The sequence below is a fragment of the Scyliorhinus torazame genome, chromosome 4 (assembly GCF_047496885.1).
Source record: "Scyliorhinus torazame isolate Kashiwa2021f chromosome 4, sScyTor2.1, whole genome shotgun sequence".
NCBI lineage: Eukaryota > Metazoa > Chordata > Chondrichthyes > Carcharhiniformes > Scyliorhinidae > Scyliorhinus > Scyliorhinus torazame.
Window position 1 is genome coordinate 335,047,120 of NC_092710.1, and position 26,318 is coordinate 335,073,437.

Consider the following 26,318-nt stretch of genomic DNA (forward strand, 5'->3'; position numbering starts at 1 on the left):
CAAAGTGTAATCAAATACAGAGCTTCCCAAAGTGTAACCAAATACAGAGCTTCCCAGAGTGTAATCAAATACACAGCTTCCCAAAGTGTAACCAAATACACATCTTCCCAAAGTGTAACCAAATACAGAGCTTCCCAAAGTGTAATCAAATACAGAGCTTCCCAAAGTGTAATCAAATACAGAGCTTCCCAAAGTGTAACCAAATACAGAGCTTCCCAAAGTTTAACCAAATACACAGCTTCCCAGAGTGTAATCAAATACACAGCTTCCCAAAGTGTAACCAAATACACAGCTTCCCAAAGTGTAATCAAATACACATCTTCCCAAAATGTAACCAAATACACAGCTTCCCAGAGTGTAATCAAATACAGAGTTTCTCAAAGTGTAACCAAATACAGAGTTCCCAAAGTGTAACCAAATACAGAGCTTCCCAAAGTGTAACCAAATACAGAGTTTCTCAAAGTGTAACCAAATACAGAGCTTCCCAAAGTGTAATCAAATACACAGCTTCCCAAAGTGTAACCAAATACACAGCTTCTCAAAGTGTAATCAAATACAGAGCTTCCCAAAGTGTAATCAAATACACAGCTTCCCAGAGTGTAACCAAATACACAGCTTCCCAAAGTGTAATCAAATACACAGCTTCCCAGAGTGTAACCAAATACAGAGCATCTCAAAGTGTAATCAAATACAGAGCTTCCCAAAGTGTAATCAAATACACAGCTTCCCAAAGTGTAATCAAATACAGAGCTTCCCAAAGTGTAATCAAATACACAGCTTCCCAAAGTGTAATCAAATACACAGCTTCCCAGAGTGTAATCAAATACACAGCTTCCCAAAGTGTAACCAAATACAGAGCTTCCCAGAGTGTAATCAAATACACAGCTTCCCAAAGTGTAATCAAATACACAGCTTCCCAAAGTGTAATCAAATACAGAGTTCCCAAAGTGTAATCAAATACACAGCTTCCCAAAGTGTAATCAAATACAGAGCTTCCCAAAGTGTAATCAAATACACAGCTTCCCAAAGTGTAACCAAATACACAGCTTCCCAAAGTGTAACCAAATACACAGCTTCCCAAAGTGTAATCAAATACAGAGCTTCCCAAAGTGTAACCAAATACAGAGCTTCCCAGAGTGTAATCAAATACACAGCTTCCCAAAGTGTAACCAAATACACATCTTCCCAAAGTGTAACCAAATACAGAGCTTCCCAAAGTGTAATCAAATACAGAGCTTCCCAAAGTGTAATCAAATACAGAGCTTCCCAAAGTGTAACCAAATACAGAGCTTCCCAAAGTTTAACCAAATACACAGCTTCCCAGAGTGTAATCAAATACACAGCTTCCCAAAGTGTAACCAAATACACAGCTTCCCAAAGTGTAATCAAATACACATCTTCCCAAAATGTAACCAAATACACAGCTTCCCAGAGTGTAATCAAATACAGAGTTTCTCAAAGTGTAACCAAATACAGAGTTCCCAAAGTGTAACCAAATACAGAGCTTCCCAAAGTGTAACCAAATACAGAGTTTCTCAAAGTGTAACCAAATACAGAGCTTCCCAAAGTGTAATCAAATACACAGCTTCCCAAAGTGTAACCAAATACACAGCTTCCCAAAGTGTAATCAAATACACATCTTCCCAAAATGTAACCAAATACACAGCTTCCCAGAGTGTAATCAAATACAGAGCTTCCCAGAGTGTAATCAAATACACAGCTTCCCAAAGTGTAATCAAATACAGAGCTTCCCAAAGTGTAACCAAATACAGAGCTTCCCAAAGTGTAACCAAATACAGAGCTTCCCAAAGTGTAACCAAATACAGAGCTTCCCAAAGTGTAATCAAATACAGAGCTTCCCAAAGTGTAAGCAAATACACAGCTTCCCAAAGTGTAACCAAATACAGAGCTTCCCAAAGTGTAACAAGCTACAGAGCTTCCCAAAGTGTAACCAAATACAGAGCTTCCCAAAGTGTAAGCAAATACACAGCTTCCCAAAGTGTAACCAAATACAGAGCTTCCCAAAGTGTAACAAGCTACAGAGCTTCCCAAAGTGTAACCAAATACAGAGCTTCCCAAAGTGTAATCAAATACACAGCTTCTCAACGTTTAATCAAATACACAGCTTCCCAAAGTGTAATCAAATACAGAGCTTCCCAAAGTGTAATCAAATACACAGCTTCCCAACGTGTAATCAAATACACAGCTTCCCAGAGTGTAATCAAATACACAGCTTCCCAAAGTGTAACCAAATACAGAGCTTCCCAGAGTGTAATCAAATACAGAGCTTCCCAAAGTGTAACCAAATACAGAGCTTCCCAAAGTGTAACCAAATACACAGCTTCCCAGAGTGTAATCAAATACACAGCTTCCCAAAGTGTAACCAAATACACAGCTTCCCAAAGTCTAATCAAATACACAGCTTCCCAAAATGTAACCAAATACACAGCTTCCCAAAGTGTAATCAAATATAGAGTTTCTCAAAGTGTAACCAAATACAGAGTTCTCAAAGTGTAATCAAATACAGAGCTTCCCAAAGTGTAATCAAATACACAGCTTCCCACAGTGTAACCAAATACACAGCTTCCCAAAGTGTAATCAAATACACAGCTTCCCAGAGTGTAACCAAATACAGAGCATCTCAAAGTGTAATCAAATACAGAGCTTCCCAAAGTGTAATCAAATACACAGCTTCCCAAAGTGTAATCAAATACAGAGCTTCCCAAAGTGTAATCAAATACACAGCTTCCCAAAGTGTAATCAAATACACAGCTTCCCAGAGTGTAATCAAATACACAGCTTCCCAAAGTGTAACCAAATACAGAGCTTCCCAGAGTGTAATCAAATACACAGCTTCCCAAAGTGTAATCAAATACACAGCTTCCCAAAGTGTAATCAAATACAGAGTTCCCAAAGTGTAATCAAATACACAGCTTCCCAAAGTGTAATCAAATACAGAGCTTCCCAAAGTGTAATCAAATACACAGCTTCCCAAAGTGTAACCAAATACACAGCTTCTCAAAGTGTAACCAAATACACAGCTTCCCAAAGTGTAATCAAATACAGAGCTTCCCAAAGTGGAACCAAATACAGAGCTTCCCAGAGTGTAATCAAATACACAGCTTCCCAAAGTGTAACCAAATACACATCTTCCCAAAGTGTAACCAAATACAGAGCTTCCCAAAGTGTAATCAAATACAGAGCTTCCCAAAGTGTAATCAAATACAGAGCTTCCCAAAGTGTAACCAAATACAGAGCTTCCCAAAGTTTAACCAAATACACAGCTTCCCAGAGTGTAATCAAATACACAGCTTCCCAAAGTGTAACCAAATACACAGCTTCCCAAAGTGTAATCAAATACACATCTTCCCAAAATGTAACCAAATACACAGCTTCCCAGAGTGTAATCAAATACAGAGTTTCTCAAAGTGTAACCAAATACAGAGTTCCCAAAGTGTAACCAAATACAGAGCTTCCCAAAGTGTAACCAAATACAGAGTTTCTCAAAGTGTAACCAAATACAGAGCTTCCCAAAGTGTAATCAAATACACAGCTTCCCAAAGTGTAACCAAATACACAGCTTCCCAAAGTGTAATCAAATACACATCTTCCCAAAATGTAACCAAATACACAGCTTCCCAGAGTGTAATCAAATACAGAGCTTCCCAGAGTGTAATCAAATACACAGCTTCCCAAAGTGTAATCAAATACAGAGCTTCCCAAAGTGTAACCAAATACAGAGCTTCCCAAAGTGTAACCAAATACAGAGCTTCCCAAAGTGTAACCAAATACAGTGCTTCCCAAAGTGTAATCAAATACAGAGCTTCCCAAAGTGTAAGCAAATACACAGCTTCCCAAAGTGTAACCAAATACAGAGCTTCCCAAAGTGTAACAAGCTACAGAGCTTCCCAAAGTGTAACCAAATACAGAGCTTCCCAAAGTGTAAGCAAATACACAGCTTCCCAAAGTGTAACCAAATACAGAGCTTCCCAAAGTGTAACAAGCTACAGAGCTTCCCAAAGTGTAACCAAATACAGAGCTTCCCAAAGTGTAATCAAATACACAGCTTCTCAACGTTTAATCAAATACACAGCTTCCCAAAGTGTAATCAAATACAGAGCTTCCCAAAGTGTAATCAAATACACAGCTTCCCAACGTGTAATCAAATACACAGCTTCCCAGAGTGTAATCAAATACACAGCTTCCCAAAGTGTAACCAAATACAGAGCTTCCCAGAGTGTAATCAAATACAGAGCTTCCCAAAGTGTAACCAAATACAGAGCTTCCCAAAGTGTAACCAAATACACAGCTTCCCAGAGTGTAATCAAATACACAGCTTCCCAAAGTGTAACCAAATACACAGCTTCCCAAAGTCTAATCAAATACACAGCTTCCCAAAATGTAACCAAATACACAGCTTCCCAAAGTGTAATCAAATATAGAGTTTCTCAAAGTGTAACCAAATACAGAGTTCTCAAAGTGTAATCAAATACAGAGCTTCCCAAAGTGTAACCAAATACACAGCTTCTCAAAGTGTAACCAAATACACAGCTTCCCAAAGTGTAACCAAATACAGAGCTTCCCAAAGTGTAACCAAATACAGAGCTTCCCAAAGTGTAACCAAATACAGAGCTTCCCAAAGTGTAAGCAAATACACAGCTTCCCAAAGTGTAACCAAATACAGAGCTTCCCAAAGTGTAAGCAAATACACAGCTTCCCAAAGTGTAACCAAATACAGAGCTTCCCAAAGTGTAACAAGCTACAGAGCTTCCCAAAGTGTAACCAAATACAGAGCTTCCCAAAGTGTAAGCAAATACACAGCTTCCCAAAGTGTAACCAAATACAGAGCTTCCCAAAGTGTAACAAGCTACAGAGCTTCCCAAAGTGTAACCAAATACACAGCTCCCCAGAGTGTAATCAAATACACAGCTTCCCAAAGTGTAATCAAATACAGAGCTTCCCAAAGTGTAACCAAATACACAGCTCCCCAGAGTGTAATCAAATACACAGCTTCCCAAAGTGTAATCAAATACAGAGCTTCCCAGAGTGTAACCAAATACACAGCTCCCCAGAGTGTAATCAAATACACAGCTTCCCAAAGTGTAACCAAATACAGAGCTTCCTAAAGTGTAACCAAATACACAGCTTCCCAAAGTGTAACCAAATACACAGCTTCCCAAAGTGTAACCAAATACAGAGCTTCCCAAAGTGTAACCAAATACACAGCTTCCCAGAGTGTAACCAAATACAGAGCTTCCCAAAGTGTAATCAAATACACAGCTTCCCAAAGTGTAACCAAATACAGAGCTTCTCAAAGTGTAACCAAATACAGAGCTTCCCAAAATGTAATCAAATACAGAGCTTCCCAAAGTGTAACCAAATACAGAGCTTCTCAAAGTGTAACCAAATACAGAGCTTCCCAGAGTGTAACCAAATACACAGCTTCCCAAAGTGTAACCAAATACAGAGCTTCCCAGAGTGTAATCTAATACACAGCTTCCCAAAGTGTAATCAAATACACCGCTTCCCAAAGTGTAATCAAATACAGAGCTTCCCAAAGTGTAATCAAATACACCGCTTCCCAAAGTGTAACCAAATACAGAGCTTCCCAGAGTGTAATCAAATACAGAGCTTCCCAGAGTGTAATCAAATACAGAGCTTCCCAAAGTGTAACCAAATACAGAGCTTCCCAAAGTGTAATCAAATACAGAGCTTCCCAAAGTGTAACCAAATACAGAGCTTCCCAAAGTGTAAGCAAATACACAGCTTCCCAAAGTGTAACCAAATACAGAGCTTCCCAAAGTGTAACCAAATACAGAGCTTCCCATAGTGTAACCAAATTCACAGCTTCCAAAAGTGTAATCAAATACACAGCTTCCCAAAGTGTAACCAAATACAGAGCTTCCCAAAGTGTAACAAGCTACAGAGCTTCCCAAAGTGTAACCAAATACAGAGCTTCCCAAAGTGTAATCAAATACAGAGCTTCCCAAAGTGTAATCAAATACACAGCTTCCCAAAGTGTAACCAAATACAGAGCTTCTCAAAGTGTAACCAAATACAGAGCTTCCCAAAATGTAATCAAATACAGAGCTTCCCAAAGTGTAACCAAATACAGAGCTTCTCAAAGTGTAACCAAATACAGAGCTTCCCAGAGTGTAACCAAATACACAGCTTCCCAAAGTGTAACCAAATACAGAGCTTCCCAGAGTGTAATCTAATACACAGCTTCCCAAAGTGTAATCAAATACACCGCTTCCCAAAGTGTAATCAAATACAGAGCTTCCCAAAGTGTAATCAAATACAGAGCTTCCCAAAGTGTAACCAAATACAGAGCTTCCCAGAGTGTAATCAAATACAGAGCTTCCCAGAGTGTAATCAAATACAGAGCTTCCCAAAGTGTAACCAAATACAGAGCTTCCCAAAGTGTAATCAAATACAGAGCTTCCCAAAGTGTAACCAAATACAGAGCTTCCCAAAGTGTAAGCAAATACACAGCTTCCCAAAGTGTAACCAAATACAGAGCTTCCCAAAGTGTAACCAAATACAGAGCTTCCCATAGTGTAACCAAATTCACAGCTTCCAAAAGTGTAATCAAATACACAGCTTCCCAAAGTGTAACCAAATACAGAGCTTCCCAAAGTGTAACAAGCTACAGAGCTTCCCAAAGTGTAACCAAATACAGAGCTTCCCAAAGTGTAATCAAATACAGAGCTTCCCAAAGTGTAATCAAATACACAGCTTCCCAAAGTGTAACCAAATACAGAGCTTCCCAAAGTGTAATCAAATACACAGCTTCCCAAAGTGTAACCAAATACAGAGCTTCCCAAAGTGTAATCAAATACACAGCTTCCCAAAGTGTAACCAAATACAGAGCTTCCCAGAGTGTAATCAAATACAGAGCTTCCCAAAGTGTAACCAAATACAGAGCTTCCCAAAGTGTAACCAAATTCAGAGCTTCCCAAAGTGTAATCAAATACACAGCTTCCCAAAGTGTAACCAAATACAGAGCTTCCCAAAGTGTAACAAGCTACAGAGCTTCCCAAAGTGTAACCAAATACAGAGCTTCCCAACGTGTAATCAAATACACAGCTTCCCAAAGTGTAACCAAATACAGAGCTTCCCAGAGTGTAATCAAATACAGAGCTTCCCAAAGTGTAATCAAATACACAGCTTCCCAAAGTGTAATCAAATACAGAGCTTCCCAGAGTGTAATCAAATACAGAGCTTCCCAGAGTGTAATCAAATACAGAGCTTCCCAGAGTGTAACCAAATACACAGCTTCCCAAAGTGTAATCAAATACAGAGCTTCCCAACGTGTAATCAAATACAGAGCTTCCCAAAGTGTAATCAAATACAGAGCTTCCTAAAGTGTAACCAAATACAGAGCTTCCCAAAGTGTAACCAAATACAGAGCTTCCCAAAGTGTAACCAAATACAGAGCTTCCCAAAGTGTAACCAAATACAGAGCTTCCCAGAGTGTAATCAAATACAGAGCTTCCCAGAGTGTAATCAAATACAGAGCTTCCCAGAGTGTAACCAAATACACAGCTTCCCAAAGTGTAACCAAATACACAGCTTCCCAAAGTGTAATCAAATACACAGCTTCCCAGAGTGTAACCAAATACACAGCTTCCCAAAGTGTAATCAAATACACAGCTTCCCAGAGTGTAATCAAATACACAGCTTCCCAAAGTGTAACCAAATACACAGCTTCCCAAAGTGTAACCAAATACAGAGCTTCCCAAAGTGTAATCAAATACAGAGCTTCCCAAAGTGTAATCAAATACAGAGCTTCCCAGAGTGTAATCAAATACAGGGCTTCCCAGAGTGTAATCAAATACAGAGCTTCCCAAAGAGTAACCAAATACACAGCTTCCCATAGTGTAACCAAATACACAGCTTCCCAAAGTGTAATCAAATACACAGCTTCCCAGAGTGTAACCAAATACACAGCTTCCCAAAGTGTAATCAAATACTCAGCTTCCCAGAGTGTAACCAAATACACAGCTTCTCAAAGTGTAACAAGCTACAGAGCTTCCCAAAGTGTAATCAAATACACAGCTTCCCAAAGTGTAATCAAATACACAGCTTCCCAAAGTGTAACCAAATACAGAGCTTCCCAAAGTGTAACCAAATACAGAGCTTCCCAAAGTGTAATCAAATACACAGCTTCCCAGAGTGTAATCAAATACACAGCTTCCCAAAGTGTAATCAAATACACAGCTTCCCAAAGTGTAACCAAATACAGAGCTTCCCAAAGTGTAACCAAATACAGAGCTTCCCAAAATGTAATCAAATACACAGCTTCCCAAAGTGTAACCAAATACAGAGCTTCCCAAAATGTAATCAAATACAGAGCTTCCCAAAGTGTAATCAAATACACAGCTTCCCAAAATGTAATTAAATACAGAGCTTCCCAAAGTGTAATCAAGTACACAGCTTCCCAAGTGCAACAAATATACAGCTTCCCAAATTGTAATGAAGTACAGAGCATCCCAAAGTGTAATCAAATACAGAACTTCCCAAAATATAATGAAATACACAGCTTCCCAAAGTCTAATCAAATACAGAGCTTCCCAGAGTGTAATGAGATACAGAGTTTTCTAGAGTGTAATGAAATGAAATGGAGCTTCCCAAACTGTAATGAAATACAGAGCTTCCTAGAGTGTAATGAAATAGAGATTCCCAGAGTGTAATGAAATAGAGCTTCACAAAGGGTAATGAAATACAGAGCCCCAAGAGTGTAATAAACTAAGTTTCAGAGTGCAATGAAGTATAGGAAAATTAATGAGTATATTGAACTGCGATTTCTGAAAGTGTATTGAACAATCAAAATATCCCAAGTTGAATGAACTACAGAGCTTCCCAGAATGTAACGAACTATAGAACATTTCAGAGTGCAATCAAATACTAACATGCAATATATAGAATTCTCAAGTACATTCTAAAATTCAAAATGAGACATTCGTCTCATGACTTACATTAAAAATGCAAAGCCGCTTTGTGCTGACTGTAGAATTCACGAATAAAAGCATCCTTCATCAGTTGTAAAATCAGCATTTTTCTCCAGCATTACACAGCAGCATGCCTAAACTAAACACAGTTTATAGTTCAAGGCACTAACCATTGGATGATCTCTGTGATTTGGGCCTCCCAGTGTGCTACAGATTCCTTCTTGTCTGCTAGGTCCCGTAACTCTTCCTCCATTTGTTTGTTACTTGCACTTAGTTTCTCAAACATGATGGTGAGCTGCATGAAAACAAGTTGCAATCAATCAGCACTCGATTATTTCCAGTCCTCATTCTACAGCAGTAACAAGGAGACCTTTTTACATTCTTTCGTTGAAATTAACAAGAGGGATGGCAACATCATGGACATACCATTGAGCGGAAACTGAACTGAACCACCCATATCAAAACTGTGATTGCAAGAGAATAACTCACCTCCAGAATTCCCAAAGCTCGTCTCCCATCGGCAAAACACGAGCCAGGAGTGTGATAGAATACCTTCCACCTGCTTGGATGAATTAAATATTCCGGCGTACAAGATAGTCAGAAATAGAGGAAAGGGGAGGGGTGGTGGCATTGATTAAGGAAAGCATTGCAGTGCTGGAGAAAGAGGACGTCCCAGAGGATTCAAGGACAGAATCAATTAAGACCAGAGCGAAGGAACAAAAAGGATGCAAGTATATTGCTTGATGTGGTCTATAGACCACCAACTAGTCATCGGATGAAGAAGAACAAATCGGCAAGGAAATTAGAGAGATTTGCAAATATTATGGAGGTCGTTTTAATGGGGGGGGGGGGGGGGAAACTTGATTACCCAAATGTAGACTGGGACGGTGGAAAACTTCATACAGCGTATGTGTCCAGGCCAAAAGGAAAGGATGCAATGGTGGACCTGGTTCTTGGAAATAACGTGGGCCAAATAGATTGTGTCAGTGGGGGAACATTTTGTAGATGGTGATCATTGTATTGTAAGGTTTAGGATGACAATAGAAACGGAAAACAGATAATCCAGAGTAAAACTGGGGGAGCGTCGACTTCAATGGGAGTAAGAACAGAGCTGGGACGGTTAGACTGGCATTGAAGCTTGGAAGGAAAAACTGTAGCTGAACAATGGGCTACCTTCAAAACGGAAATGGTCTGGATACAGTCAAGGTATATTCCTTAAAAGGGAAAGGTAGGGACTTCCAGTGGCACCCATGGAGTGAATGGTCGCACATTTGGCAGCTCCCGCTCATGGTCGTCTTTGTATGGCTTTTAAACCGGATTGTTGCAGGAAATTTGTAGAGAAAGGGTGTAGAAACAAGAACAGACAAAAGGGACCCCTAGTTTATGGAGCTGTGGCCCAGAAGTCAGCGGAAAAGAACGAACCAGATGATGGTGGTGAGTTAGGGGCAGACAACTCGAGTGGAGATGGCGGATGAACAGGGTCGGACCCATCAGTTCAGTGGTCGATGGACCAGTTGGTGAGCTTCTTAAATGAGAAGTTCACCCAACAACGGAAGGAGTGTGCGGACGACCTGGCCCGGACAGTGGACTCGATGGTTGACCACATGGAGACAAAATTGGCGGCCCAGGCTCTGGAGATCCAGAGGTTGGAGGAGCAGGCGGGGGAACATGAAGACCAGTCCACCTCGATGGCAGATTGGGATGCTGTGTGATCAGCAGGAGAGGCTGCTGGAGAAAGTGGAGGACCTGGAAAATTGTTCTCTGAGGCAGAACATTCGGATCGTGGGTCTTCCGGAGGGAATTGAAGGATCGGACGCTGGTGCATATGTGGGGAAGATGTTGGAGAAGCTGCTTGGGGAAGGTGCGTTTGATCGACCGCTGGAGGTGGATCGGGCCATCAGGGCACTGATGCGCAAGCCCCAGGGGGGTGAGCCACTGAGGGCGATGGTGGTTCGATTACATCGGTTCCTGGACAAGGAACGCATTATGAGGTGGGCCAGGCAGATGAGGCGATGTACGTGGGAGGATGTCGAGATCCGGGTGTATCAGGATCTGGGGGCAGAGCTCGTAAAAAGGAGGGCGAGCTTTAACAAGGTCAAGTCGGCCCTGTACAAAAAGGGCATAAAGCTCAGACTATGGGTGACCTATGGGGGCCGGGAGTGGTACTTTGGCTTGTCGGAGGAGGCAGTGGACTTCATGGAGGAGAACAGACTGTCAGGAAAAGGAGGATCTTGAACTTTGACTGAGGAGAACCAAACTATGTTTTGTAAAGCTTTGGATCTGTGTTGTTTGGACTCATTTTGGGGGTTTTGCTTGTTTCTTGCTGGGTTTTTTTTGGTTCGGTTTGGGGTTAGGCTGGTATGTAGTAATTTGTAAAGGGAGGAGGGGTGGGCCTTTGTGCTCGGACCATGGGAGGGATTGTTTGTTTGTTTGTTTTTGCTTCTTGCCTTTGTTTTGACTGTGGGGGGGGGTAAGATGCTAGGCGCCATGGGCGGGGGGCTGCCAGGCTAGTTAGGAGGGCTAGTTCAAGGAAGCAAAGTGGAGGGTGAGCTGAAGACCGATGTGGGGGAGGGGCGGATGGGGGGCACTAGATTTCTGACAGGGAGGGGACTTTCAAAGTGCAGGAGGAGGAGGAGGGTTGATGACGGTGGTTGCCTGAGGGCGGGCCAGGGGAGGTGCGGGACATGGCCGAAGACTGGACTAGGAGAGGTTATGGTAGCACGGTAGCATTGTGGAAAGCACAATTGCTTCACAGCTCCAGGGTCCCAGGTTCGATTCCGGCTTGGGTCACTGTCTGTGTGGAGTCTGCACATCCTCCCCGTGTGTGTGTGTGTTTCCTCCGGGTGCTCCGGTTTCCTCCCACAGTCCAAAGATGTGCAGGTTAGGTGGATTGGCCATGATAAATTGCCCGTAATATCCAAAATTGCCCTTAGTGTTGGGTGGGGTTACTGGGTTATGGGGATTGGGTGGAGGTGTTGACCTTGGGTAGGGTGCTCTTTCCAAGAGCCGATGCAGACTCGATGGGCCGAATGGCCTCCTTCTGCACTGTAAATTCTATGAAATCTATGGTTGATCGGCGGCGGCAGGGGGGCGACCAGGCTGGTCACATGGGATGTTCGGGTACTGAATGGGCCAGTCAAAAGGGCCCGTGTGTTTGCGCACTTGAGGCAACAGAAGGCGGACGTGGCCATGTTGCAGGAGACACATCTGAAGGTGGGGATCAGATTAGGTTCGGGAAGGGATGTGTTGGGCAGGTGTTTCATTCGGGATTCGACTTTAAAATGAGGGGGTAGCAATAAACGGGGGTGGCGTTCGAGGTGGGGAATATAGAGGCGAACTCGGGGGGGGGGGGGGTAGATATGTTATGGTTAGTGGGAATGACTGTGGTATTGGTAAATATATATGCCCCTAAACTGGAATGACGTTGAGTTTGTTAGACGGGTACTGGAGAAGATCCCGGACCTGGATTCATCTCGACTGATTATGGGGGGAGATTTCAACATGGTCCTGGATCCAAGGCTGGATCGGTCGATTTCCAGGTCTGGGAAGGTATCAGCTATGGCAAAGGAGCTGTGGGAGTTTATGGAGCGCATGAGGGGTTGGATCAGTGGAGATTTGGGAGGCCAAGGAGTAAGGAGTTTTCATTCTACTCCCATGTACATAAGGTATATTCCGGATAGACTTCTTTCTGTTGGACAAAACGCTGCTGGCTGAGGTGGTGGATGCTGAATATTCAGCAATAGTGGTGTCAGACCACGCCCCGCACTGGGTTGACCTACAAGTCAACAAAGGAAAGGCCCAGCGTCCGCAATGGAGGTTGGGTGTGTGGCTGCTGGCAGAGGAGGTGTGCGAGTGGGTGAGGGAGGCCATTCGGGGGTATATAACGATCAATGACACAGGTGAGGTTTCGGTGGGGGTGGTGTGGGAGGCACTGAAAGCGGTTGTTAGTGGGGAACTCATCTCAATTCGAGCACATAAGGAGAAGAATGAGCGGGCGGAGTTGGATAGATTGATAGGTGAAATTTTACAGGTGGACAGGAGGTATGCGGAGTCTCCGGATGCGGGCTTCTGAAGGAGCGCCAGAGACTGCAGCTGGAACTTGGGCTCCTGTTCACAGGTAAGGCGGAGGGACAGATGAGGAGGGTGAAGGGGGCAGTCTATGATTATGGGGAAAAAGCCAGCAGGATGTTGGTGCACCAGCTGAGCAAACAGGAGGCGGCGAGAGAAATTTGGAAAGTAAAGGATACAGGGTGTAGTTGATTTTGGATCCGCGGGGGTGAATGATGTGTTTCGGGAGTTTTACAGTAGATTGTACAAATCGGAACCCCCCCAGCCGGGGACGAGGGTATGAAGCGATTCCTGGGGGGGCTGGATAGATGAGGAGTTGGTGGAGGGTTTGGGATCCCCAATCGGGCTTGGGGAGGTTCTCGACAGGTTAGGGGCGATGCAATCGGGTAAGGCCCCGGGACCTGATGGGTACCCGGTTGAGTTTTATAAAAGGTTCTCCGGGTTGCTGGGGCCGCTCCTGGTAAAGGCTTTTAATGAGTCCAAGGATCTGGGAGTGCTCCCCCCCCCCCTCCCCCAACGTTATCGCAGGCATCGATCTCCCTTATTTTGAAGTGGAATAAAGTTCTGGAGAGTTGTGGGTCGTATAGACCGATCTCCCTGTTGAATGTGAATGTTAAATTGCTGGCAAAGATCTTGGCCATGCGCACAGAGGACTGTGTCCTGGGGATAATACTGGAGGACCTGACGGGATTTGTAAAGGGATGACACCTGACCTCCAACATTAGGTGGCTCCTAAATGTGATAATGATGCCTGCGGAGGGGTGCGAGGTCGAGGTGGTGGTGGCCATGGATGCAGAGAAGGCCTTTGATCAGGTGGAGTGGAGATACCTGTGGGATGTCCTGAGAAGATTGGGGTTCAGGCAGGGATTCGTGGATTGGGTCCGGTTGCTTTATTTTTTTTTTTAATTAAATATTTTATTGAAAATTTTTGGCCAACCAACACAGTACATTGTGCATCCTTTACACAATATTATAAACAACACAAATAACAATGACCTATTTTATAAACAAAAAATGAATAAATAATAAATAACAAAAATGAAAACTAGCCCTAATTGGCAACTGCCTTGTCACAAGTAACACTCTCCAAAAATATAATTTAACAGTCCAATATATAATTATCTGTAGCAACGACCTATACATACTATACAGTATATATTAACAACCCTGAGAGTCCTTCTGGTCCCCCCCCCCTCCCCGATCCTGGGCTGCTGCCTTCTTTTTCCCATTCCGTCTATCTTTCTGCGAGGTATTCGACGAACGGTTGCCACCGCCTGGTGAACCCTTGAGCCGACCCCCTTAGGACGAACTTAATCCGCTCTAGCTTTATAAACCCCGCCATGTCATTTATCCAGGTCTCCACCCCCGGGGGCTTGGCTTCTTTCCACATTAGCAATATCCTGCGCCGGGCTACTAGGGACGCAAAGGCCAAAACATCAGCCTCTCTCGCCTCCTGCACTCCCGGCTCTTGTGCAACCCCAAATATAGCTAACCCCCAGCTTGGTTCGACCCGGACTCCTACTACTTTTGAAAGCACCTTTGTCACCCCCATCCAAAACCCCTGTAGTGCCGGGCATGACCAAAACAGATGGGTATGATTCGCTGGGCTTCTCGAGCACCTCGCACACCTATCCTCCACCCCAAAAAATTTACTGAGCCGTGCTCCAGTCATATGTGCCCTGTGTAATACCTTAAACTGAATCAGGCTTAGCCTGGCACACGAGGACGACGAGTTTACCCTGCTTAGGGCATCTGCCGCCCCTCCTCGATCTCCTCCCCCAGCTCTTCTTCCCATTTCCCTTTTAGTTCATCTACCATAGTCTCCCCTTCGTCCCTCATTTCCCTATATATATCTGACACCTTACCATCCCCCACCCATGTCTTTGAGATCACTCTGTCCTGCACCTCTTGTGTCGGGAGCTGCGGGAATTCCCTCACCTGTTGCCTCGCAAAAGCCCTCAGTTGCATATACCTGAATGTATTCCCTTGGGGCAACCCATATTTCTCGGTCAGCGCTCCCAGACTCGCGAACTTCCCATCCACAAACAGATCTTTCAGTTGCGTTATTCCTGCTCTTTGCCACATTCCATATCCCCCATCCATTCCCCCCGGGGCAAACCTATGGTTGTTTCTTATCGGGGACCCTCCCAAGGCTCCAGTCTTTCCCCTATGCCGTCTCCACTGTCCCCAAATCTTCAGTGTAGCCACCACCACCAGGCTTGTGGTGTAGTTCCTCGGTGAGAACGGCAATGGGGCTGTCACCATAGCCTGCAGGCTAGTCCCCCTACAGGACGCCCTCTCTAATCTCTTCCACGCCGCTCCCTCCTCCTCTCCCATCCACTTACTCACCATTGAAATATTAGCGGCCCAATAATACTCACTTAGGCTCGGTAGTGCCAGCCCCCCCCTATCCCTGCTACGCTGTAAGAATCCCTTCCTCACTCTCGGGGTCTTCCCGGCCCACACAAAACCCATGATGCTCTTTTCAATCCTTTTAAAAAAAGCCTTCGTGATCACCACCGGGAGGCACTGAAACACAAAGATGAATCTCGGGAGGACCACCATCTTAACCGCCTGCACTCTCCCTGCCATTGACAGGGATGCCATATCCCATCTCTTGAAATCCTCCTCCATCTGTTCCACCAACCGCGTTAAATTTAACCTATGCAATGTGCCCCAATTCTTAGCTATCTGGATCCCCAGGTAACGAAAGTCCCTTGTTACCTTCCTCAACGGTAGGTCCTCTATTTCTCTACTCTGCTCCCCTGGATGCACCACAAACAACTCACTTTTCCCCATGTTCAATTTATACCCTGAAAAATCCCCAAACTCCCCAAGTATCTGCATTATTTCTGGCATCCCCTCCGCCGGGTCCGCACACAAAGATACCCGGTGCTCTTCTCCTCCCCTAAGTACTCCCCTCCACTTCTTGGAACCCCTCAACGCTATCGCCAGGGGCTCAATCGCCAGTGCAAACAATAATGGGGACAGAGGGCATCCCTGCCTTGTCCCTCTATGGAGCCGAAAATATGCAGATCCCCATCCATTCGTGACCACGTTCGCCACTGGGGCCCTATACAACAGCTGCACCCATCTAACATACCCCTCTCCAAAACCAAATCTCAACACCTCCCACAAATAATCCCACTCCACTCTATCAAATGCTTTCTCGGCATCCATCGCCACTACTATCTCCATTTCTCCCTCTGGTGGGGCCATCATCATTACCCCTAACAACCTCCGTATATTCGTGTTCAGCTGTCTCCCCTTCACAAACCCAGTTTGGTCCTCGTGGACCACCCCCGGGACACATTCCTCTATTCTCATTGCCATTACCTTGGCCAGGACCTTGGCATCTACATTTAGGAGGGAAATAGGTCTATAGGACCCGCATTGTAGCGGGTCCTTTTCCTTCTTTAAGAGAAGCGATATCGTTGCTTCAGACATAGTCGGGGGCAGTTGTCCCCTTTCCTTTGCCTCATTAAAGGTCCTCGTCAGTACCGGGGCAAGCAAGTCCACATATTTTCTATAGAATTCGACTGGGAATTCATCCGGTCCCAGGGCCTTTCCCGCCTGCATGCTCCTAATTCCTTTCACCACTTCTTCTACCTCGATCTGTGCTCCCAGTCCCACCCTTTCCTGCTCTTCCACCTTGGGAAATTCCAGCCGATCCAAGAAGCCCATCATTCTCTCCCTCCCATCCGGGGGTTGAGCTTCATATAATTTTTTATAAAATGTCTTGAACACTCCATTCACTCTCTCCGCTCCCCGCTCCATCTCTCCTTCCTCATCCCTCACTCCCCCTATTTCCCTCGCTGCTCCCCTTTTCCTCAATTGGTGTGCCAGCAACCTGCTCGCCTTCTCCCCATATTCGTACTGTACACCCTGTGCCTTCCTCCATTGTGCCTCTGCAGTGCCTGTAGTCAGCAAGTCAAATTCTACATGTAGCCTTTGCCTTTCCCTGTACAGTCCCTCCTCCGGTGCTTCCGCATATTGTCTGTCCACCCTCAAAAGTTCTTGCAGCAACCGCTCCCGTTCCTTACTCTCCTGCTTCCCTTTATGTGCCCTTATTGATATCAGCTCCCCTCTAACCACCGCCTTCAACGCCTCCCAGACCACTCCCACCTGGACCTCCCCATTATCATTGAGTTCCAAGTACTTTTCAATGCACCCCCTCACCCTTAGACACACCCCCTCATCTGCCATTAGTCCCATGTCCATTATCCAGGGTGGGCGCCCTCCTGTTTCCTCCCCTATCTCCAAGTCCACCCAGTGTGGAGCGTGATCCGAAATGGCTATAGCCGTATACTCCGTTCCCCTCACCTTCGGGATCAATGCCCTACCCAGCACAAAAAAGTCTATTCGCGAGTAGACTTTATGGACATAGGAGAAAAACGAGAACTCCTTACTCCTAGGTCTGCTAAATCTCCACGGGTCTACACCTCCCATCTGCTCCATAAAATCTTTAAGCACCTTGGCTGCTGCCGGCCTCCTTCCAGTCCTGGACTTCGACCTATCCAGCCCTGGTTCCAACACCGTATTAAAATCTCCCCCCATTATCAGCTTTCCCATCTCTAGGTCCGGAATGCGTCCTAGCATCCGCCTCATAAAATTGGCATCATCCCAGTTCGGGGCATATACGTTTACCAAAACCACCGTCTCCCCCTGTAGTTTGCCACTCACCATCACGTATCTGCCCCCGTTATCCGCCACTATAGTCTTTGCCTCGAACATTACCCGCTTCCCCACTAATATAGCCACCCCCCTGTTTTTCGCATCTAGCCCCGAATGGAACACCTGCCCCACCCATCCTTTGCGTAGCCTAACCTGGTCTATCAGTTTCAGGTGCGTTTCCTGTAACATAACCACATCTGCCTTAAGTTTCTTAAGGTGTGCGAGTACCCGTGCCCTCTTTATCGGCCCGTTCAGCCCTCTCACGTTCCACGTGATCAGCCCTTGTCGATTAGCCATCACCTTTTTCCAGCTCCTCACCCGGTTCCCACGCAGCTGTATCTCCCCCAGGCGGTGCCCCCCCGCCCATCCTCTCCCATACCAGCTCCCCCCTCTCCCCAGCAGCAGCAACCCAGTAATTCCCCCCTCCCACCCCCCCGCTAGATCCCCCGCTAGCGTAATTACTCCCCCCATGTTGCTCCCAGAAGTCAGCAAACTCTGGCTGACCTCGGCTTCCCCCCGTGACCTCGGCTCGCACCGTGCGACGCCCCCTCCTTCCTGCTTCTCTATTCCCGCCATGATTATCATAGCGCGGGAACCAAGCCCGCGCTTCTCCCTTGGCCCCGCCCCCAATGGCCAACGCCCCATCTCCTCCACCTCCCCTCCTCCCCCCATCACCACCTGTGGGAGAGAGAAAAGTTACCACATCGCAGGATTAGTGCATAAAACCCCTCTTTGCCCCCCACATTCGCCCCACCACTTTGTTCGAACGTTCTTTTTAATAACCCGCTCATTCCAGTTTTTCTTCCACAATAAAAGTCCACGCTTCATCCGCCGTCTCAAAGTAGTGGTGCCTCCCTCGATATGTGACCCACAGTCTTGCCGGTTGCAGCATTCCAAATTTTATCTTCTTTTTATGAAGCACCGCCTTGGCCCGATTAAAGCTCGCCCTCCTTCTCGCCACCTCCGCACTCCAGTCTTGATAAACGCGGATCACCGCGTTCTCCCATTTACTGCTCCGAGTTTTCTTCGCCCATCTAAGGACCATTTCTCTATCCTTAAAACGGAGGAATCTCACCACTATGGCTCTGGGAATTTCTCCTGCTCTCGGTCCTCGCGCCATCACTCGGTATGCTCCCTCCACCTCCAACGGACCCGCCGGGGCCTCCGCTCCCATTAACGAGTGCAGCATCGTGCTCACATATGCCCCGACGTCCGCTCCCTCCACACCTTCAGGAAGACCAAGAATCCTCAGGTTGTTCCTCCTTGCGTTGTTTTCCAGTGCCTCCAACCTTTCCACACATCGTTTCTGATGTGCCTCCTGCGTCTCCGTCTTCACCACCAGGCCCTGTATATCGTCCTCATTCTCGGCTGCCTTTGCCTTCACGACCCGAAGCTCCCGCTCCTGGGTCTTTTGTTCCTCCTTTAGCCCTTCGATCGCCTGTAGTATCGGGGCCAACAGCTCTTTCTTCATTTCCTTTTTGATCTCTTCCACACAGCATTTCAAGAACTCTTGTTGTTCAGGGCCCCATGTTAAACTGCCACCTTCCGACGCCACCTTGGTTTTTGCTTGCCTTCCTTGCCGCTGTTCTAAAGGATCCACTGCAATCTGGCCACTCTCTCCTCCTTTTTCCATCCGTATCCAGGGGGGATTCCCTTCTGGTTTACCGCACAGTGTTTTTAGCCGTCAAAATTGCCGTTGGGGCTCCTATCAAGAGCCCAAAAGTCCGTTTCACAGGGAGCTGCCGAAACGTGCGACTCAGCTGGTCATCGCCGCACCCGGAAGTCGGTCCGGTTGCTTTATCAGGCACCAATGTTGATATAAGGACCAACCGGGTCCGGTCAGAATATTTTAGCCTGTGCAGGGGGACAAGGCAGGGGTGCCCACTCTCCCCACTACTGTTTGCCCTGGCCATAGAGCCTTTGACAATGGCGGAAGGCATTGAACATTTGGCAGGGGATAGTGAGAGGGGAGGGTGGAGCACAGGGTCTCGCTCTATGCGGACGATTTGCTCCTGTATATAACTGTCCCGGTTGGGGGGGGGGGGGTAACTACAGGAATTATGGGAATACTGGGGGAATTTGGCCAGTTCTCAGGCTACAAACTAAACATGAGCAAGAGCGAGGTATTTGCAATCCAGGCAAGGGGGCAGAAGAGGAGACTGAGGGAGATACCGTTCAAAATAGTGGGAAAGCATTTTAGGTATCTGGGAATTCAGGTCGCAAGGGACTAGGGTCAGCTTCATCAACTAAATTTGGGTAGGGTGGTTGAGCAAATGAAAGGGGACTTCTGTAGATGGGGCGTGTTCTCGCCGTCAATGGCGGGTAGGATACAGACTGTTAAAATGTCAGTCCTCCTGAGATTGCTGTTTGCGTTTCTGTGTCTCCCAGTCTTTATCCTCAATGCATTTTTTAGGAAAATAAATGCGGCGATCTCAGGTTTTATATGGGCTAGGAAAGCCCAGAGGGTGAAGAAGGTCCTTCTTGAGCGGGGACACGGGGAGGGAGGCTTGATCCTTCCGAACTTTATTAATTACTACTGGGCAGCTAATATTTTGATGGTTAAGAAGTGGGTAGTGGGGGAGGGGTCGATGCGGGAGCAGGTAGAGGCGGCATTGTGTAAGGGCACGAGTCTGGAGGCTCTGTTAACGGCACCTCTGCCGTTCTCGCCGGCACGTACTCCACAAGCCCAGTAGTAGTGGCAGCCCTGAGAGTGTGGGGCAATGGAGGCAGCACATGAGACTGGATGCGTCAGTGTGGTCACCGATCTGTGACAATCACCGGTTCGCTCCGGGGATGCTGGATGGGGGCTTTAGGAGGTAGCAGCAAGGAGGGATTGAGAGATTCGGGGACCTTTTCATTGAGTAGGGTTTCCCGAGCCTGGAGGAGCTAGGGGAAGAGTTTGCGTTACCAGGTGGGAACGGATTCCAGTACCTGCAAGTGCGGGACTTTGTCCGGAGGCAGGTTCCAAGCTTTCCTTGCCTCCCTCTAAGGGGACTACAGGATAAGGTGATGTCAAAAACAGGGGTTGGGGAGGGCTGGTCTCGGAAATATATAAGGAACTGATGGAGTGGGAAGGGGTCCCAATTGGGGAGGTGAAGAGGAAGTGGGAAGACGCGTTGGAGGGCGGTGAGTTGGAAGTTGGGCTATGGGAGAAGGCCCTGAAAAGAATCAATGCATCTTAGTCGTGTGCCAGGCTCAGCCTGATCCAGTTCAAAGTGGTCCACAGGGCTCATATGACTGTGGCCCGGATGAGAAGGTTTTTCAAGGAGGTGGAGGACAGGTGTGGGAGGTGCGGGGGAAGTCCGGCGAATCATGTACATATGTATTGGGCGTGCACGAAGCTGAGGGGATTTTGGCTGGGATTCGCAGATGTCATGTCAGAGGCCCTGGAAGGGCGGGTGACTCCGAGTCCAGAGGTGGGGGGGGGGAGGCTCACGTTTTGGCGTTTGCCTCCCTGGTGGCCGGGTGACGGACTTTGCTGGGATGGGGGGACTCGGAGCCTCCAAACTCGGGGGTGTGGGTCAGCGACATGGCAGGTTTCTCAGGCTAGAGAAGATCAAGTTTGCCTTAAGGGGTTCATTACAGGGGTTCGCTCGGAGGTGGCAGCCGTTCATCGACTTCTTTAAGGGAAACTGACCTATCAGCAGGTGGTTGGGGGGGGGGGGGGGGGGGGGGGGGGGAGGCATGGAAGTGGAGAATAAGGGCAGAGAATCTAATATATGGGTAGCTAGGAGTTAGGGCTGGGGAAGTTGGGCATGTTACTGTGGGGCTTTTGCATGTGTCGGACCGTTCTGTTATTTAGAATGTTAATATGCTAAAATTATAAATGCCTCAATAAAATGTTTCTTAAAAAATAGGGAAAGGTAGGGCAAACATATCCGGAGCTCCTGAGACGAAAAGGGAGACAGAAATTAAGGGAAAGACGAAAAAGTGTGTATATGACAGATGTCAGGCAGAAAATACAGTTGAGAATCAAGAGGAATTCAAAGGGCTCAGAGGGGAAGTAAAAAAGCACACGAGAAAAGTGAAGATGGAATGTGAGAAAAAAACTGGCAGCCAACATAAAGGAGAATCCCAAAGTCTTCAATTGGCACATAAATGCTAAAAGGCTGGCGAAAGAGGTTTGAGATTGATTCGGGGCCTAAAAGGGAATTTACACATGGAGGTGGAGGGCATGGTTGACGTATTAAATTAATATTTTACACTTGGCTTTACCAAGAAGGTAGATGCTACCAGGACATGGTGACGGAGGAGGAAACTCTGTCCCTAAAAGGGTTGAAAATTGATGCGTTGAATAGACTGTCGGTACTGATAGTTGACAAGGCACCATCACTGGATGAGATGCATCTAAGGATACTGAAAGAAAGGAGTGAAAATTGCAGGATTGCTGGCCATAATCTTCCTGTCTTCTCCAGACTCAGCGGAGGTGCCAGTGGCATGGTGGTGCAGTAGTTAGCACTGCTGTTGCACAGCACCAAGAACCTGAAGTTTGCACATTTTCCCAGTGTCTGCACTGTTTCCTCCGAGTGCTCCGGTTTCCTCCCCAGTATGGATTTAAGGTAAAATCATGTTTAACTACTTTGCTGGAGGAGGTAACAGAAAGGGTCTATGAGGTTAATGTTGTTGATGTATACTTGGACTTTCGGAAGACGTTCGATCCAGTGTCACACTAGACTTGTGAGAAAAGCTATCGCTCATGGAATAAAAGGGACAGTAGCAACGTGGATACAAAATTAGCTCAATAATAGGAAGCAGAGAGTAATGGTCTGGATATTTTTCAGGCGAGAGGAAGGTTTGTAGTGGTATTCCCCAGGGGTCAGTATTGGGACCCTTGCTTTTACTGATATATATTAATGATCTAGATCTTGGTGTGCAGGGGACATTTTCAAAATTTGCGGATGACACAAGACTTGGAAATATTATTGTCGTGTGAGTGTCCCTTTAAGAAAAGTGTGTTTCATCAAATGGCTTCAGTGATGGCATTGTGTGGGTGGAGCTGGGCTGTGGCTCTGGGTTTTACTTTCGGTTTGAGCTGGGAGCGGGCTGTGGCTCTGAGTTTTACTTTCGGTTTACACTGTTGGAAGCTGGATTCCGAAAAAGAAGGCTTCTCTTGTCTCTCTCTGCATGTTAAAAGGTGTCCAGATCACTTGATAATTTAAAAGTGTTAACTGTTTTCTGTAAAGAATTCAAAGCTACTTTTTTGGCAAAAAGGATTGTTCTGGTTTTCTTGGATGTTGTTATCAAATTGAAACAGTTAAAAGGGAAGTTATTAAGGGTTATATATATATATATATTATATATAGAGAGAGAGAGAACTGTAGCTGTGTCAGGCATTTACGTTTGTAGTTGATAAAATGCTTACTGCGTGTGTTTATAAAATATTAACTGAATTTGTAGAATAAACTTTGTTTTAATTAAAAGTGCTTAAGGCCTCTGTTGCATAACAATAAATGGGGCTGTTTAGCACAGGGCTAAATCGCTGGCTTTGAAAGCAGACCAAGGCAGGCCAGCAGCACGGTTCAATTCCCGTACCAGCCTCCCCGAACAGGCGCCAGACTGTGGTGACTAGGGTCCTTGCACAGTAAGCCTACTTGTGACAAAAAGCGATTTTCATTCATTTTTTAAATTTTTCAAAAGTAGGCCCTTGTGCTCCTCGTAACCAAAATTAATAAACAGTTGTAGGTCAGGTGAACTCCGTGATATACTTTGGAGTTTTCTAAACCCTGGCCCATAACATTATAAACTGTGAAGAGAACACTGTAACTTCAGAAGGACATAGATAAGTTGATGGAGTGGAAAGATGGGTGGTAGGTGAAGTTCAATGTGGAGAAATGTGAGGTGATGCATTTTGGTAGGAAGAACATGGAGAGACAATATGGTGGCATAGTGGTTAGCGCTGCTACCTCACAGCGCCAGGGGTCCGAGTTGAATACCAGCCTTGGTTGACTGTCTGTGTGGAGTTTGTAAGTTCTCCCCGTGTCTGTGTGGGTTTCCTCCGGGTGCTCCGGTTTCCTCCCACAGTCCAAAGTCATGCAGGTTAGGTGGATTGCCATGATAAATTGCCCCTTAATGTCCAGGGATGCGCAGGTTAGATTACAGGGTTACAGGTGTAGGGTGGAGTGGATCGGTGCAGACGCAATGGACCAAATGGCCTCCTTCTGCACTGTAGGGATTCTATAATTTTTCTATGAGTTGGAAGGATATATTGGAGCGTTTGGGACCTGTACAAGAAGGAAGGCTTGCATCTAAACTGGAGGGGCATAAATATCCTGGCCGCAAGGTTTGCTAGTGTCACACAGGAGGGAGTGGGAACCGGAGCAATAGGTCAGAAGGTGAAATAATTGAGGGGGAGCTAGATAATAGGGCCAGTAAGACTCAAGAGGAAAAGCAGGCAGGGAGATGTTGCTGAACACAGCGGGAATGGTGGTCTAAAGTGCATTTGTTTCAATGCGAGAAGTATAACAGGTAAGGCAGATGAACTTGGAGCTTGGATTAGTACAACGGGTGGGGGAGATGCACTACTGGTTAAGGAGAATATCACAGCTGTAGTGAGGGAGGACACCTTGGAGGGTTCAGGCAGCGAGGCAATATGGGTAGAGCTCAGGAATAGGAAATTTGCAGTCACAATGTTGGGGATTTACTACAGGTCTTCCAACAGCCAGTGGGAGATAGAGGAGCAGATATGTAGGCAGGTTTTGGAAAGGTGTGAAAGCAACATGATTGTTGTGGTGGGTGATTTTATCCTCCCCTCTATTAACTGGGACTCACTTAGTGTTAGGGGCTTGGATGGGGCAGAATTTGTAAGGAGCATCCAGGAGGGCTTCTTGATACAATATATAGATAGTCCAACTAGGGAAGGGGCTGTACTGGACCTGCGATTGGGGAATGAGCCCGGCCAGGTTGTAGAAGTTTCAGCAGGCGAGCATTTCAGGAACAGTCCATAGTTCAGTCAGTTTTAAGTTTCTGTTGGATAAAGATAAGTGTCCTCGGGTGAAGGTGCTCAATTGGGGGAAGGCTAATTATCACAATATTTGTCAGGAACTGAAGAATCTAGATTGGGGGTGAATGTTTGCGGGTAAATCAACATCTGGCATGGGGGAAGCTTTCAAATGTCAATTGATACAAATTCAGGACCAGCATGTTCCTGTGAGGAAGAAGGATAAATATGGCAAGTTTTGGAAACCTTGAATAACAAAGGATATTGTGAGCCTGGTCAAAAGGAAAAAGGAAGCATTTGTAAGGGCTAGAAATCTGGGAACAGATGAAGCCTGTGAGGAATATAAGGGAAGTAGGAAGGAACTTAAACAAGGAGTCAGGAGGGCTGAAAGGGTCACGAAAGTCATTGGCAAACAGGATTGAGTAAAATCTTTTATACATATATAAAGAGCAAGCCAGGGAAAGATTTGGCCCACTCAAGGGCAGGGGAGGGAATATATGCGTGGAGGCAGAGGAAATGGGCAAGGTACGAAATGAATATTGTGCATCAGTATTACCAAAGAGAAGGACTTGGTGGATGATGAGTCTCGAGAAGGATGTGTAGATAGTCTGGGTCACACTAATATCACAAATGAGGTGGTGTTGGGTGTCTTGAAAAACATTAAGGTAGAGAAGTCCCCAGGGCCTGATAGGATCTACCCAGAATACTGAGGGAGGCAAGGGAAGAAATTGCTGGGGCCTTGATAGGTATCTTTATGTCCTCACTGGCTGCAGGTGAGGCGCCAGAGTACTGGAGAATAGCTAATAGTGTTCCTTCGTTTAAGACGAGTAGCAAGGATAACCCTGGGAATTACAGGCCGGTGAGCCTTACGTCAGTGGTAGGGAAATTATTGGAAAGGATTCTTCGAGACAGGATTTACTCCCATTTGGAAGCAAGTAGACGCATTAGCGATAGGCAGCATGGTTTTGTGAAGGGGAGGTTGTGTCTCACTAACTTAATCGAGTTTTCCGAGGAGGTGATAAAATGATTGATGAAGGTAGGGCAGTGGATGTTGTCTACATGGACTTCAGTAAGGCCTTTGACAAGGTCCCTCATGGCAGACTGGTACAGAAGTCTGTAAATGTGAAGTCACACGGGGTCAGAGGTGAGCTCGCAAGGTGGATACAGAACTGGCTCGGTCATAGATGGCAGAGAGTAGCAATGGAAGGGTGCTTTCTGAATGGAGGGCTGTGACTAGTGGTGTTCCACAGGGGTTAGGATTAGGGTTAGGGATCTGGAATGTGGGAATCTTTGCTATTTGTAGTATATATAAATGATTTAGAGAAAAATGCAACTGGTCTGATTAGTAAGTTTGCGAACGACACAAAGGTTTATGAAGTTGCGGATAGTGATTAGGACTGTCAGAGGATACAGCAGGATATAGATCGGTTAGAGACTTGGGCGGAGAGATGTCAGGTGGAGTTTATTCTATACAAATGTGTTTTGGAAGGTCCAATATAGGTGGGAAATATACAGTAAATGGCAGAACCCTTAAGACTGCTGACAGGCAGAGGGATCTGGGTGTACGGGTCCACAGGTCACTGAAAGTGGCACCGCAGATGGAGAAGGTAGTCAAGAAGGCATACGGCATGCTTGCCTTCATTGGCCGGGGCGTTGAGTTTAGGGGCAAGTCATGTTGCAGCTGT

At 46.1% G+C, this 26,318-nt stretch overlaps 1 protein-coding gene across 9 annotated transcripts in view; it reads right to left on the reverse strand.

Annotated features, from left to right (window-relative positions):
- The window catches only part of LOC140411160 (serine/threonine-protein kinase MRCK alpha-like), a 900,765-nt gene that overhangs the window by 277,921 nt on the left and 596,526 nt on the right, over window positions 1-26,318 (reverse strand). For all 9 annotated transcript variants that reach the window (XM_072500231.1, XM_072500235.1, XM_072500230.1 and 6 more), the window contains one exon: window positions 9,125-9,249. In XM_072500231.1, coding sequence (XP_072356332.1) covers window positions 9,125-9,249 — 125 coding nt within the window. The remainder of the gene's footprint in view (window positions 1-9,124; window positions 9,250-26,318) is intronic.